Here is a 15876-nt window from a genome sequence, read left to right as displayed (position 1 = left end):
ATTTTGTAAGCCATAATCATTTTTGTAATTTCATTACAAAATTACAAACCATATTTTTATTGATAAGTAAAATTTTTGTAGAAAAAACATAATATTTTTGCCAACATAGTAGTACAAATACTAGTATCAAATAGCTAACATGTTTTTACAAAAAGTATTTTTAATGGCTACCACTTTACATTATTAGAAGTGTTCTTTTTACGATTTTTTTTTGTCTTCAATTATTTGTCTCCTTATAATATCAATTCAATATTTATTTATTGTTTTCTATATCATACATTTATTTATTCTTTTCTATAGTTGGTGATTTTTTAAACTATGGTTGGTGATTTTTTAAATCAGAGGTCTCTCATTTTTAGTTGGTGACTCATTTCACAAGGTGTGCAATCTGGGTATGATATTTTATTAACCTTGATTTATTTTTTATTGTCTTCAGGTACGCATTTGTTGCATGTTTACGAGATGAGTGCACTTTCCTTAATGAGTACCCTATAGGGTATTGTTTGTTTCTTAGAGAGGTTTTGGTAACCACATTGAATTGGGTGGCCTCTCTTACACTTCGAGATACAGAGTTGCTCTTCGACAAATATGCTGAAATATGGACTGCAGTACATATTTTCTATAAAATTCGTCACATTTTCATATTTGTCTGTGTTGGTGAAATTAAAATGTAGCTAATCTAGTTGTTTATTTGTGGTTAAACTAACATACCTAATCTTTTTAACTAGATCATAAGAAGACCTTCAGTCAAATCAACTTCTGGTACTGGTTTAATTTTAAATCAAGCCGAACAACGTGACACTTTTGATGTTGAATTGGTATTTGTGAAGTACAACTTGTGATATGATTCTTATATGTCTTTGTTTGATCAAAAATTTACTTCACTTTCATTTCGTTTTATTTTGATATTTGTTATTCCAACTACTTTTGTCAAGTGAATCATGTCTGAAGATGAGAAAGTTGAAGCTCATGTCTGTTTCATCACCGATAAGTTTGATGAGTTGAAGACACAACATAATAAATAATAAGCATACTACATTTCATGTATTTGTACAGGTACCATATGTAGATATGAGGAAAATTGTTTATTATCCTCAGGTTATTCGTGATGATGGTGATGTAACATCCATGTTTAGGTCAATGATTTAAAAAAAAAAGTTATATCTTCGTGTTTGTTTCAACCGCGACTATCCAAATTGACAGTAGAGATTTTGTGTTAATTTATGGACTTTAATTATTATTATTATTATTATTATTATTATCAATATTATATGAATGGTTGTGTAATATTTTGTAAAAAATTAATAATATTGCACTTTTGTTGAATTTCAAATATTTGTGTATTGTTAATGTAATGTCGAATTCTTGTAATGTTATTGAATTATGAATGATTATATAATGATGTTGGTTATATTTAAGGAATGTTGGTGAATTTTTTATACAACTTTTAAAATTATGGTTATACATTAAAACATACCGATTTGTGTAGTGGTTTAACATAATAAATGTTGTATGTCTGCATATACTAGGATGCTGTGACAATTGACTGCAGTTAAGGATATAATAGTCTTTAAATTATGCGGGAGAGCAATTTTGAATGTGAAATGTGTAAAGTTTTAGGCTTTTACCTTTTCAACCCTATGTTATTCTCGTACGCCCTATTTTTTCTTTCCAAAATTACCTTTTGTCCGGATTTTAGAATCCGAAATAACTTTGAATTCTAAAATCCGAAAAATGTTAACAACTGAAGGATCAACGTGACTGAGAGCCATCCTTGACAAGAATATGGCGAAACCACTTTCAGATAGTATAATCTGATATATTTTTTTTTTTGAATAGTTTGGAATGTATATTCAAAATATCCACTTTTAAAAAAGCGGGGAAACTATCAAATACTTTTGGATTGTTGTTTACCGGTGTCTTTTGTAACACGCTTGAACCCCACAAGTAATATTTAATACAAATACAACAATTAATTTATATTATGATCAAGGTGCTACATCATTAAAGCTCAAATCATGCATATTACATTTACATCAAATAAAGCAACTCCCAAAAAGGTTCTGAACAGAGCTTAGACTAGACTCCAAAAGCAAAGAAAATGAGGAAGCCTCAAGCTAAACTTTGATACTCACATTGTCTCAAGCGTCCTCAACCTACACGTCTTCACCTTTTTACAATGGCGAGGCGGTCAACCAAACAACCACTGAAGGGTAAGTTTATATTCAACATTATGAAATTACGAATTCAAACATAGCATATTAGGAGATTGTTTGTTTCTTAGAGAGGTTTTGGTAACCACATTGAATTGGGTGGCCTCTCTTACACTTCGAGATACAGAGTTGCTCTTCGACAAATATGCTGAAATATGGACTGCAGTACATATTTTCTATAAAATTCGTCACATTTTCATATTTGTCTGTGTTGGTGAAATTAAAATGTAGCTAATCTAGTTGTTTATTTGTGGTTAAACTAACATACCTAATCTTTTTAACTAGATCATAAGAAGACCTTCAGTCAAATCAACTTCTGGTACTGGTTTAATTTTAAATCAAGCCGAACAACGTGACACTTTTGATGTTGAATTGGTATTTGTGAAGTACAACTTGTGATATGATTCTTATATGTCTTTGTTTGATCAAAAATTTACTTCACTTTCATTTCGTTTTATTTTGATATTTGTTATTCCAACTACTTTTGTCAAGTGAATCATGTCTGAAGATGAGAAAGTTGAAGCTCATGTCTGTTTCATCACCGATAAGTTTGATGAGTTGAAGACACAACATAATAAATAATAAGCATACTACATTTCATGTATTTGTACAGGTACCATATGTAGATATGAGGAAAATTGTTTATTATCCTCAGGTTATTCGTGATGATGGTGATGTAACATCCATGTTTAGGTCAATGATTTAAAAAAAAAAGTTATATCTTCGTGTTTGTTTCAACCGCGACTATCCAAATTGACAGTAGAGATTTTGTGTTAATTTATGGACTTTAATTATTATTATTATTATTATTATTATTATCAATATTATATGAATGGTTGTGTAATATTTTGTAAAAAATTAATAATATTGCACTTTTGTTGAATTTCAAATATTTGTGTATTGTTAATGTAATGTCGAATTCTTGTAATGTTATTGAATTATGAATGATTATATAATGATGTTGGTTATATTTAAGGAATGTTGGTGAATTTTTTATACAACTTTTAAAATTATGGTTATACATTAAAACATACCGATTTGTGTAGTGGTTTAACATAATAAATGTTGTATGTCTGCATATACTAGGATGCTGTGACAATTGACTGCAGTTAAGGATATAATAGTCTTTAAATTATGCGGGAGAGCAATTTTGAATGTGAAATGTGTAAAGTTTTAGGCTTTTACCTTTTCAACCCTATGTTATTCTCGTACGCCCTATTTTTTCTTTCCAAAATTACCTTTTGTCCGGATTTTAGAATCCGAAATAACTTTGAATTCTAAAATCCGAAAAATGTTAACAACTGAAGGATCAACGTGACTGAGAGCCATCCTTGACAAGAATATGGCGAAACCACTTTCAGATAGTATAATCTGATATATTTTTTTTTTTGAATAGTTTGGAATGTATATTCAAAATATCCACTTTTAAAAAAGCGGGGAAACTATCAAATACTTTTGGATTGTTGTTTACCGGTGTCTTTTGTAACACGCTTGAACCCCACAAGTAATATTTAATACAAATACAACAATTAATTTATATTATGATCAAGGTGCTACATCATTAAAGCTCAAATCATGCATATTACATTTTTCATCAAAGTTTCGCAATGGAATAAACAACATCTTCAAAATTAATCTCTTTATCTCAACATCATAATTCAATCTCATAATACATCAAATAAAGCAACTCCCAAAAAGGTTCTGAACAGAGCTTAGACTAGACTCCAAAAGCAAAGAAAATGAGGAAGCCTCAAGCTAAACTTTGATACTCACATTGTCTCAAGCGTCCTCAACCTACACGTCTTCACCTTTTTACAATGGCGAGGCGGTCAACCAAACAACCACTGAAGGGTAAGTTTATATTCAACATTATGAAATTACGAATTCAAACATAGCATATTAGGATTTCACATCAACATATATTCATTTTCCTAATAATACTATGTTCACATATAACCACATTTAATATATCAATTAGATGCAACAATTCCCAAAAATCATAAACCAAAAGTATATTAAGTATACACATCATCATCTTATTGATTCATAATATTCACAATTCAACACCAACACCACAAGTACACAAATATCACTAATATTCCCATAATTCACAATTCATTCTCATCATCACAAGTGCACAAATATTACTAAACATTCACGTAATCATGTACACATCTTATCATATGATCACATATCTCAAATACATAACCTTCCACATAGATTCATATGCATACATTGTTCTAGACAAGACTCTACATGCATGTGATACCATTTTAGATGTCAAAGGTCTATTACCGATTGATCCAATCAACACTTGGACTTGACCATGTATGCATGAATATATGACTTTACAAATGCATATAACCATACAATAACATCCATCATCGACACTCATGAACATTCATCAACACTTTATACATATTTATATTCATCATCACTAAACAACATCATCAGTTTATATATATATATATATATATATATATTCATCGTCAATAATTATCAATCATCATCAGTCATCACCTCTACCTATCATCATCAAATATTCATTTATCACAACACGGAAACAACATCTTATTATTTAGCAATTATGGTAGAATAGAAGAATAATCATTTTCACCTATAAAATCAAGGTATCACACATATCAATAACTAATTCATTCATTATTCATCCTATTACCATGAGTATAAAATCATTTGCTAGCTATCATGTCTTAATTCAACAATTCACCAAAGTTCGTCTATTTTACATATTTCATCAAAACCAAATTTCACAATCATATACATCATTGTCATCCATACATACTTCTTCTATGTTCATTATCACAGTAGTTCAAGCATAACGTAATCATTTCATTTGATAAAACATCACTTCATTTTAACTCATGTTTATGTTCAAGTTCTTAATCCAAGTTTGTCTCAAAACCCAAAAATTCATTCCATTTCAAGCAAGCATGGTTACAAAACGTTAATTCATCAAAACAACATCAAAACATCACATAAGGAGTACTCAGGGATGTCCAGAAACATCCCCGAAGGACCGAAACGCACAAAATAACAAGTGTTGTTCTGCACAACTCGCCATGGCGAGCCACAGGGTTGCCTAGCGAGCCCTCTGTTCCTAGGAAACCAAAAACTGGGTTTGCCTCTCGGGAACCCTCCCAAAAATCCAATTTTTGATCCCAATCATCCCAAAATCGTTGTATGAACATTACTCATAGTTAATACAATTTAAATGAGCATTTAAAACACATCAAACACATATTTCATGTTTAAATTCATGACTCTTCACCCAATTTTCCAAAAGTCAAGAACATCACATAATCACTTTTAAACCATGAGATTATCTCTTAAAAATTCATACAAACAATACCCACACATACCCAATCATTTATCAAGCACATACATCATGAATTCAACATTCAACAACATCACAATTTTCATCAAGTTAAGCTAAAAACACAGTTATCAACTTAACATAATCAAACCATGTATTTCATGCAACAACAAGTTTCTACCACTTTTCATATACCCAAAATTAACAACTTAGTTAGAGCACGAAAATCAACTTAAATAATCATCAATTTCATAAATTCACCACAAACAAACATGACTCATAACTAAGCAATCACTTGTAATATCTAAATGGTGAAGATAAACTTTCCCTCTTACCTTAACCTTCTAAAAGCTAACTTTAATTTTCAATCTACTCTCCCTCTTAAGTTCTCCAAGTTAGATCTTCCTTTCTCTTGTGATTCTTCTTTCCCTCTATTTCCTCTCTTCTCCCAACTTTGTCTTTTTTCTCTCAATTGTGACAAATGAACTCTTGATCTAATTTTCATAAAGACTACTTCACTTATATACTCTTGGGCTTAGTCACACTCACTGATGGACTTAGTAACTTTCTATCACTCATAAAATATTACTACACAATTGCTTCACTAAAACCCCCATTGTCACTCATACACCACTATTCTATTAATTACCCCAAGTTACTAATAACTTCGCTAAATACTCTTATACGCCCAAATAATTAAAATACTGCTCACTCTAAAACTACCAAAATTCCCTTACTCCTCAAATGACCAAAATACCCATATTGCCTAAAAATCCACTAAACCTCAAATCAAACACATCAAATAAGCAATTAAACAAATATAGCAAATAAATAAATAATCCTAGCGAAAAAACCGAGGTGTTACTTTTTTTTGTAAACAATAAGACTAGTTTTGATTATTACAAACATGATCAAACCAGAAATCCTAGAACATGTTGTGCAATATTTTTCCAGAAAATGTATGAATGTTCATTATATTCATGAATTTATTTATGAACAAGATGAAAACTGTTTTTTACGATGAAGATATATGTCTTTCGACAGAAATCAGAAACATGAAACAAGTAAACAACTTAAAGTTTTAAAACTAAAGAAGCTTAAAAGAAAGTAAATTGCATTGCATAAAATGAAGATGGTTCACAAGATCACTGTACATACATTATGTGACTCGTTTTAGTAGACGCTGGTACTTTGAGTGTAAGAACTTTTGATAATGATTTATGACCTGTTTTTCATATGAAAACTATTATTTATACATAAGAAAAATAACTGCAAAGACCAACGACTAGAAACTACGTTCCTTCAACAATTCAACATGCTTTCCATGTATCTGAACCTTCAAACTTGCATCTAAGGCTTCTCAAGTCGTAAACTACATCTAAGGCTTCTACAGCCGAAAACTGCATCTAAGGCTTCTCCAGTCGAAATCTACCTGCTTTCTCTCTGGACTTAGAAAATCCTGCAGTTTCATATCTTTCTTTTCCTGTCGAAAACTTTGAAAAATACAGGCTAACAATTGTATAATCCGAAAATTTTGAACCTTGAAACTAGTAATAGAGGACATCCATTTGATCATTGCACAACATTCTCTTGGAAATAGTCGAAGAACTACAAGATGCGACTTAAGCATATAAATTAAGTACTCCCACAAGTTTCATTTTTTCGAATCGGTTAAAAGACATTATTTTATCTTTTAAAACAATAACATGCTTAAAAATAATTATCAGTAATATAGGAGATTGCAAAAAAAATACAATGATTATTCGAAGTTTTTTTTTTTTTTTAATGAAGAAAATGAAGGTTGGTGATGAAAAAGATAATGACTGAGAGAAAGGTGCCGACTAAGCACACTCTCACTGGACCATAGCCTAACTGAAAAAGTAGTTATGAGACGATTATATTGGTTAAACTAATTACTTCCTGCACAAGTAATCTCAATGGAAGAAGCTTTTTCATATTTTTCATTCTCTAATTCCATGTCTTTCAATATACTTCCACAAGTTGGAGCGTGGTAGATGTTTATCATACCTAACTTGAACACAAAAGAATTGAATTTAGGGAAGCCAAAATGTTAACTTTTCATAGCGTTGTTGATGAGAAGTCATTGATGCGAAAGGAGTGCACTCAAATTGAGAGATCCTATGATGCCATATGGATAAAATGAAGATTGATGATGAACAAACTAATGATCGAGAGGACACTCGTTAACATTTTCCTTTATATAATATAAGAGAGGTTGCTTCTTAAAAAAAAATAGTATAAGAGAGGTGTCGACTAAGCACACTCTCACTAGACCATAACCTAATTGAAAAACACTCCTATTAGCTGGGTGGGTCATTATATACTTCATAGATCATCTTGGTTGTTTTGTGCTCTATTGATGTTGCTAAATAGACGCTTCAGCGTGTAATGCAAAATCTATAAAACTTTTTCTAATCATCATAGATCAATCACAAATCAAACACAATTAGAGTTTAAGAAAATTGGATGTCGCATTATTGTCCCTCTATTTTATATTAATTAAACTTCTAATTAATGGGATCACTTCTTCCCTCAAAAAAAATAATTAATGGGATCACTTCTGTGTAAGGTTCGTATTGTGATGACCCAAGGTCTTCAAAGTAGTCAGTTGTGGAGTGATTGTACTGAATCCATATTAAATTTGCAGTGAAAAATGGTTGCAAAACTTTATTTTTAAATTTGCAGTTAAAAAATGGTTGCAAAACTTTATTTTAAACATAAAATAATTAAACTTTATTTTAATTTTTTATATACATCTAATTACTAGATGTTGACACATTGAAGTCTCTCACAAGAATCAAACAAAATAACATAATTTATGCTCCATATATGCACAACATTATACATGGAAATTTCACCATTTGGCCTTATTAGAAGTATGGTCCAAAATTCTTCCAGAAATAGCAGTGGCAAGTGCTGTAGTGAAATTAGGATCATTTGTTAAAGAAGTAGCCATTTGTTGAACCAAAAATTGCTTGATAGATGATTTAGGAACATTATCAAGCTTCATGGTTGGACATGTTCTTTGAATAATTTGCTGAGGTGAAGTAACATGAACTGAACCTAAAGGAGCTTCTTCACTTTGGCTTGATATCATTGATATTTCAGATTTCTCATGACCATGGTTGTGCTCTCCTTCATATGTTGCAACTAGTATAGTAGGGTCTTCTACACTTTTTTGCACCTAATTAATAATGACATAAGAGATCAAAACTTGATCTTATTTGGGATTCTTGAATCAAAATCATGAATGCCAAAATCTTAGCATTTGTTTACTTTAAGAAAATGTTCTCTATTTTATTTATTGTTTTCACTTTAATTGTAAAAATATTCTCTATTTTTACTTTTGTTTCTTATTTTTAAATATTTGTACATTACTTTCATTTTTTCTTGTACAAATCGTTGAAAAGAAAAAATAAAGGGAAAATTAAGATAATTTTAAAACTTAGAAGAAACCCTAAAATTCTTTCTCATCAATATATTGGTCTGAGTGGAACTGAACTTAAATCTCTTAAAAAAGTTACATATTCGAGTCTTTATATGAAAACATGTGATTGGTAGGAAAAACCCACCGAAAGTTCTTGTCAAATTTTTCGATAGAGATTACTAATAGGTGAAGTAGGCGGACACTTCGCATCAAGATCATGTTAAGAATACACATGTTTGGTGTAAGCAAAAATATTGTTTGCTAATAAAATTTTGAATTATTACCTTCTTTTTAACTGGGCAGCTTGGAGCATAGGAGCACCTAAAGTAAGCTCTAGGAGAGGGGTTATCTCTAGTAACCTTCTGACCATATTTCCTCCATTGATATCCATCCATCACATACTTTATACCACAAATAAAAATTTAAAATTAATCAAGGTTAGTACTTGTGATTAACAAAACTAAACACACATTATTGAAGTTGCTGGAAAAATTAAATTTATACATCAAAATAATAAAGAAATTAACTTACTAAGCTATTACTAGATGCTTCTGTCTTCACAAGAACCTTATAAGCCTTAGGTGAAGACATATCCCTACATGGCCTTTTGATTAATGATTCTTCATCAGTAACAGTGCTGCACTCATTATTATTGATAATATTAATGCCTCTAACATTACCAAACATATTGATGCAACTTTCACTCTCAGCTTTTCTTTTCTTTGATTGTTGTGTTTGATTTTCAAAATTTTGATTCATCAATTGATTCAATTGCTTTTGCATAGCCTCACAGTTCTCACACATGTTAGTCAATGTTTCATTTAGCCTCTTGTTCTCAGAACTGAGACGATGTAACTCTTCAACCAAAACTTCGTCCTGTTCACAAAATTTCCAATGTCACTTAGAAATTCAGGGACATATATAGAATAACAAAACAATATTACATAATGAAATTAGTATCCAATTTTAATGAAATTAGTATATATTGTAACACTTATATATAGAATAAAAAATGAATTATCAAATTTTCATTACTAATTTTTCATCGCTAATTCAACCTTTTTAGGTGTATATATAGTGTATGACTTAAGTCAGTAATTAACTATAAGATTTAATTCATACATCATTAGTATAAATATATTTTTTACATTATCAATCAATCTTAACTACTATGGATGGCCTTGAGGTTGGGCAGGAGGGGCGGAAACTTAGGGCACAAATTTTTTTGGGACACTAAAATTATGTTTACTAAATAGTTAGTAGTATATAAATATATTTTTCTTAACTTGCTTTGATTAAGTCTATTAAAAAAAATATTTTTATAGAACCTTGATTATGAATTAATATTTTACAACAAAAAAACAAGAAGAAAAAAGCATTCAAGTAATTAAAATGACAAAACTTTATAGATTCGTTCAAAGCACAAAAAAAAATCTTAAGACCAACCTTGTTAACTACTTTCTTAAGTTATATACACATGAACGTGAGTGATGAATTGACGGTGTAATTTTTTTACCCTGATCATACATGAAAATTAAACTCTTTAATTATATGTATAGTTAGTTGTATACGAACCTTGAGTATAAAAGGAACATTAACGTTAAGGTTAAGTGAAGTATCCACACAAGTTGATTCCATTGCAATTTGCTGCTGAAAGGAATTAAAATAGTAGAAGCCAAAGTTCGTGGAGATATATAGTAGTGAAATTAGGTGGAAGAATTTTTTTTAAAGGAAATTAGGTGGAAGACTTTGATTGTATTCTTATGAGGGGAAGGAAAGTTGGAGGAAATGGGAATGCAATAACAAACTCCTCAATATGTCGTCATCTTTGGTTACGTCATTTGCTAGGGCGTGTATAAGGCGCGTAGGAGAAAAATTAAACATAGGAATTAAATACAGTTCTTTCATTGTACCAAAAAAATAATATAGATCTTTCAATGGTTAGGTTGATATCATCAAATTAAACACAACTAGAGTTTAAGAAAATGGGATGTCACATTATTGTCCCTCTATTTTATATTTAACTTCTAATTAATGGGATCACTTCTTCCCTCAAAAAAATAATTAATGGAATCACTTATGTGTAAGGTTCGTATTGTGATGACCCAAGGTCTTCAAAACTTGTGTAGTGATTGTACTGAATCCATATTAAATTTGCAGTGTTGCAAAACTTTATTTTTAAATTTGCAGTTATAAAATGGTCGCAAAACTTTATTTTAAACAAAAAATTAAAAGGGTGCAACACCAACTAGAATAACAAAATTTCAACTTGCTATTTCTTTTTTAATTTTAATTTTTTATATACATCTAATTACTAGATGTTGACACATTGAAGTCTCTCACAAGAATCAAACAAAAGAACATAATTTATGCTCAATGCACAACATTATACATGGAAATTTCACCACTTGGCCTTATTAGAAGTATGGTCCAAAATTCTTCCAGAAATAGCAGTGGCAAGTGCTGTAGTGAAATTAGGATCATTTGTCAAAGAAGTAGCCATTTGTTGAACCAAAAATTGCTGGATAGATGATTTTGGAACATTATCAAGCTTCATGGTTGGACATGTTCTTTGAATAATTTGTTGAGGTGAAGTAACATGCACTGAACCTAAAGGAGCTTCTTCACTTTGGCTTGATATCATTGATATTTCAGCTTTCTCATGACCATGGTTGTGCTCTCCTTCATATGTTGCAACTAGTATAGTAGGGTCTTCTACACTTTTTTGCACCTAATTAATAATGACATAAGAGATCAAAATTTGATTTTGTTTGGGTGATTCTTGAATCAAAATCATGAATGACAAAATTTTAGCATTTGTTTACTTTAAGAAAATGTTTTCTATTTTATTTCTTGTTTTCACTTTGATTGTAAAATTGTCCTCTATTTTTACTTTTGTTTCTTATTTTTAAATACTTGTACATTACTTTCATTTTTTTCTTGTACAAATCTTTGAAAAGAAAAAATAAAGTGATAAATAAGATGATTTTAAAACTTAGAAGAAACCCTAAAATTCTGTCTCATCAATATATTGGTCTGAGTGGAACTGAACTTAAATCTCTTAAAAAAGTCTCATATTCGAATCTTTATATGAAAAAAATGTGGTTGGTAAGAAAAACCCACTAAAAGTTCTTGTCAAATTTTTCGATAGAGATTACTAATCGGTGAAGTATGTGGACACTTCACATCATTTTAAGAATACACATGTTTGGTGTAGACAAAAATATTGTTTGCCAATAGAATTTTGAACTATTACCTTCTTTTTAACTGGGCAGCTTGGAGCATAGGAGCACCTAAAGTAAGCTCTAGGAGAGGGGTTGTCTCTAGTAACCTTTTGACCATATTTCCTCCATTGATATCCATCCATCACATACTTTATACCACAAATACAAATTCAAAATTAATCAAGGTTAGTACTTGTGATTAAGCTCCACAATTTTACTTCATTAACTGTAATATAGACACAACTAAACACGCACTATTGAAGTTGCTAGAAAAATTAAATTTATACATCAAAATAATAAAGAAATTAACTTACTAAGCTATTACTAGATGCTTCTGTCTTCACAAGAACCTTATAAGCCTTAGGTGAGGAAATATCCGTACATGGCCTTTTGATTAATGATTCTTCATCAGTAACAGTGCTGCACTCATTATTATTGATAATATTAATGCCTCTAACAGTATCAAACATATTGATGCAACTTTCACTCTCAGCTTTTCTCTTTCTTGATTGTTGTGTTTGGTGTTCAAAATTTTGATTCATCAATTGATTCAATTGCTTTTGCATAGTCTCATAGTTCTCACACATGTTGGTCAATGTTTCATTTAGCCTCTTGTTCTCAGAACTGAGACGATGTAACTCTTCAACCAAAACTTCGTCCTGCACATAAAATTTTCAACGTCATTCTAAGAAATTTAGGGACACATGAAATAACTAAAATTTATTACATATATATGCAAATACTACTAGTAAAAACAGTTAAATTATCAACAAAAATAAAAATAATTAGAATGAAATTAGTATCCAATTTCAACATTATTGAATTACCATTTTTAGTGAAATTAATATACAATACTTAGGGATATAATAAAGGGTAGATTTTAAATCTTTCATTAATAAATTTTCATCGTTAATTCAATTTTTGTAGATATATATAATACACAATGTCGTATTTAGGTCCCAAGCTAATACCATTAGGCCAACCTAAGTGGGTTATTACCATCAAATTGTTAAAAACGCTTGACTTTTATGATAACTATTTTTAAAGTCACGCGTGATTGATTTTGATGTTTAAAAATATGAAAATTTAACTCTTTAACTGTATATGTATACGAACCTTGAGTATAGAAGAAGCACTAACGTTAAGATTGAGTGAAGTATCCACGCATGTTGATTCCATTGTTATTTGCTGCTGAAAGAAATTAAAATGGTAGAGGTTAAAGTTCGTGGATATATATAAATATATAGGTGTGAAAGGTGGAAGAAGACTTTGATTCTAAAGGAAAATTGAAGGAAATGAGAGTGAAATAACAACCTACTCAAATATGTCGTCATCTTGTTTCGTCATTTGCATGGCGTATATTAGGCGCGTAGGAGAAAAAAATAAGCATAGGAATTAAATATAGTTCCTTATTTCATTTGTATTCATTATTTAAAATTTATGTTAATAGTATTTCTACCAAAAAAAAAAATGGTATGTTAACAGTACTCCAAAAGACTATAAAGATATTGATATGTTGAAGAGCAAGTCCGAATCCAGGACATCCATTTTCTCCACACTACGCCAAGACAAATACCAATATGCATGTCTTAAATCTTGGTTAAAATATATATTTACATTTAATTTCTGTTAATGTCTTCAAACAATATACTTCAGGTAGAGGAAATCTATAGAAACAAAGTGTTATTGAAAAAAATATATCAAATTGTTGTTGGTATTTCCCTTTCCCTTTGTCGTTATATATTTTTATTCATAAGTTTAAGATTATATGTAAAAAATTAAAAAAATTGTTTTATCAAAAGATACATAAACTTTTGGAAAATTTAATTTTGGAAAAATAAAACGTTACACATTACCATATACTTCTTCTTTTTAAATAATTATCTTTTTAGCATTTTTTCTCCGTCTTAAAATAATTATCACTTTAGAATACCAATACAACATTTATTATTTTTTTCTACTATTATAAACTTATTTATTCAATTTCATCAAACTTAACTTCTCCACTAATTACACTTAATAAGATTAGTAAATGATCTACTTTTATCATTAAAATCAAAACAACTAATCATTTTTTTAAAAATCGTACACAAATCTTAAACGATTATTATTTGAAGATGGAAAGAGTATACTATATTATTAAGGTCTGACTACTAGAAAAAGTAAAATTAGGGAGGGAAATTAGTGACGGAAAAAATGAAATCTCTCGCAAATTCCTTGGTCGCAAAATTTAGTGACGGAATTAGAGAGAGATTTCAAGTTTTCCCTCACTAAATTTTCCTCACTAATTTTTATTTTTTTAGTAAAGTAACAGGTGTCCAGAGACACTAGTTAAGAAGATTGAAAAAATAAGTTTTAAATTGAAAAAAGACATTTTCAATACTATATATACTACATTTGCTTCTTTAACCAGTACCCTCTGAACCCTAATTAGCATTTTCCATTTTATTATTACCAATTTAGTAGCATAAATGATTGTAGAGTCTCTTAAACATGTGGTGATGCTACTTGCATGTTCAGTCCAAAAAATAAAATAAATATTATAATAGAATTTCAACGACCATCAAGTCACGTTTACTATTTAAGTTGCACATATAGCTCCAATATTAGTCAACCACTATTGTTTTGTCGTCATAGTGTGTAGTCTGGATTTCGTTTTCATTTCGTGTCCAATCCGGGTACGTGGTAGTAGAGATTTTTTTTTAGAGTGTAGTAGAGAAATACTTGTTGTTTACGACTCTAAATTTTCTATATAAAAAAAAAATTGAATACACCTAAAAATGGAGGACAAAATTAAACAATAAAAAATTGTCATATATCGGTATAGATAAAAATTGTCACCTTTATTACGTTCTTTAATTTCTTCATTATTTTTCCACATGATACAATATTTTCCCAATTTTGAAAAGTTGAATTTATCCAAACCAATTTCTTGTCTTGTTTCGTCTTTTTGCATCTTCTCAGTAAAATTATCTCTTTTAATTTTTAATGAAGTTTATTTTGAACTTCTATTCAAATAAAATTTGAAATTAAATAACGGTCTTGTACATATACTCATGTGCGCATGAAATTTCGTTGAATATGAAATATTTAATGAAGGATAACTAGTTCTTTCCAAAAACAATATTTTATTTAGTAACACCAAACTTTTCAATATATTATTGACTTCTTGCTGGTTGGAGTATGTGTGCTGTTGTAACTTATTCCAATTTCCAGCATGCCACTGAAAAAAGCATGGATATATGTTCTACTCTACTATACTTTAACCTTGTTCTCCTCCTTAGTCATTTAAGTATTCTTTACAACTTCTTGATCATTTATATAGACTTTTGACGTTTTATTTTTTGAAAAAAAAACTAATATAATTCTAATATAGGCCCAGGAGAAATAATCTCATTTAAATATAAGAATATTATTTACTCTTTGTACTCCCTCTTTTAATATGTATTTTTTATTTATTAAAATATTATTGTAAAATAATATTAAATGAGTCTATCTCTCTTAATTTACTATAACATTTTTTTTATGTGATTGGATATCGGGTGCGGTTATGGTGCATAAGGAAATCCTTATGCACCCTGCATAAATACAGAAATGGTTTTGGAGTACAACTCACAGAAACCATTTCCACAGTAAAATGGTTTCGGAGTACAACAT

General features: G+C 29.6%; 2 protein-coding genes across 2 annotated transcripts; both read right to left on the bottom strand.

Moving 5' to 3' along the window:
• Nucleotides 1-8273: 8273 nt before the first annotated feature.
• On the bottom strand, nucleotides 8274-10729 carry LOC146952435 (putative WRKY transcription factor 40). Its single transcript, XM_085701784.1, has 4 exons — nucleotides 10571-10729; nucleotides 9527-9871; nucleotides 9280-9396; nucleotides 8274-8752 (listed from the first exon to the last, which is right to left on the bottom strand). The coding sequence occupies exons 1-4, from the start codon at nucleotides 10631-10633 to the stop codon at nucleotides 8423-8425; spliced, it is 855 nt and encodes a 284-aa protein (XP_085557910.1). The 5' UTR covers nucleotides 10634-10729; the 3' UTR covers nucleotides 8274-8422.
• A 515-nt stretch (nucleotides 10730-11244) lies between these two features.
• LOC146952434 (putative WRKY transcription factor 40) lies at nucleotides 11245-14002 on the bottom strand. Its single transcript, XM_085701770.1, has 4 exons — nucleotides 13336-14002; nucleotides 12534-12878; nucleotides 12252-12368; nucleotides 11245-11726 (listed from the first exon to the last, which is right to left on the bottom strand). The coding sequence occupies exons 1-4, from the start codon at nucleotides 13396-13398 to the stop codon at nucleotides 11397-11399; spliced, it is 855 nt and encodes a 284-aa protein (XP_085557896.1). The 5' UTR covers nucleotides 13399-14002; the 3' UTR covers nucleotides 11245-11396.
• Nucleotides 14003-15876: the final 1874 nt, after the last annotated feature.

Source organism: Medicago sativa, chromosome 1, assembly GCF_051527215.1.
Source record: "Medicago sativa cultivar Bolivia chromosome 1, Bolivia_mono, whole genome shotgun sequence".
Lineage (NCBI taxonomy): Eukaryota > Viridiplantae > Streptophyta > Magnoliopsida > Fabales > Fabaceae > Medicago > Medicago sativa.
Note: the sequence above shows the minus strand (reverse complement) of the source record. Positions and strands in the feature narration are given on the sequence as shown.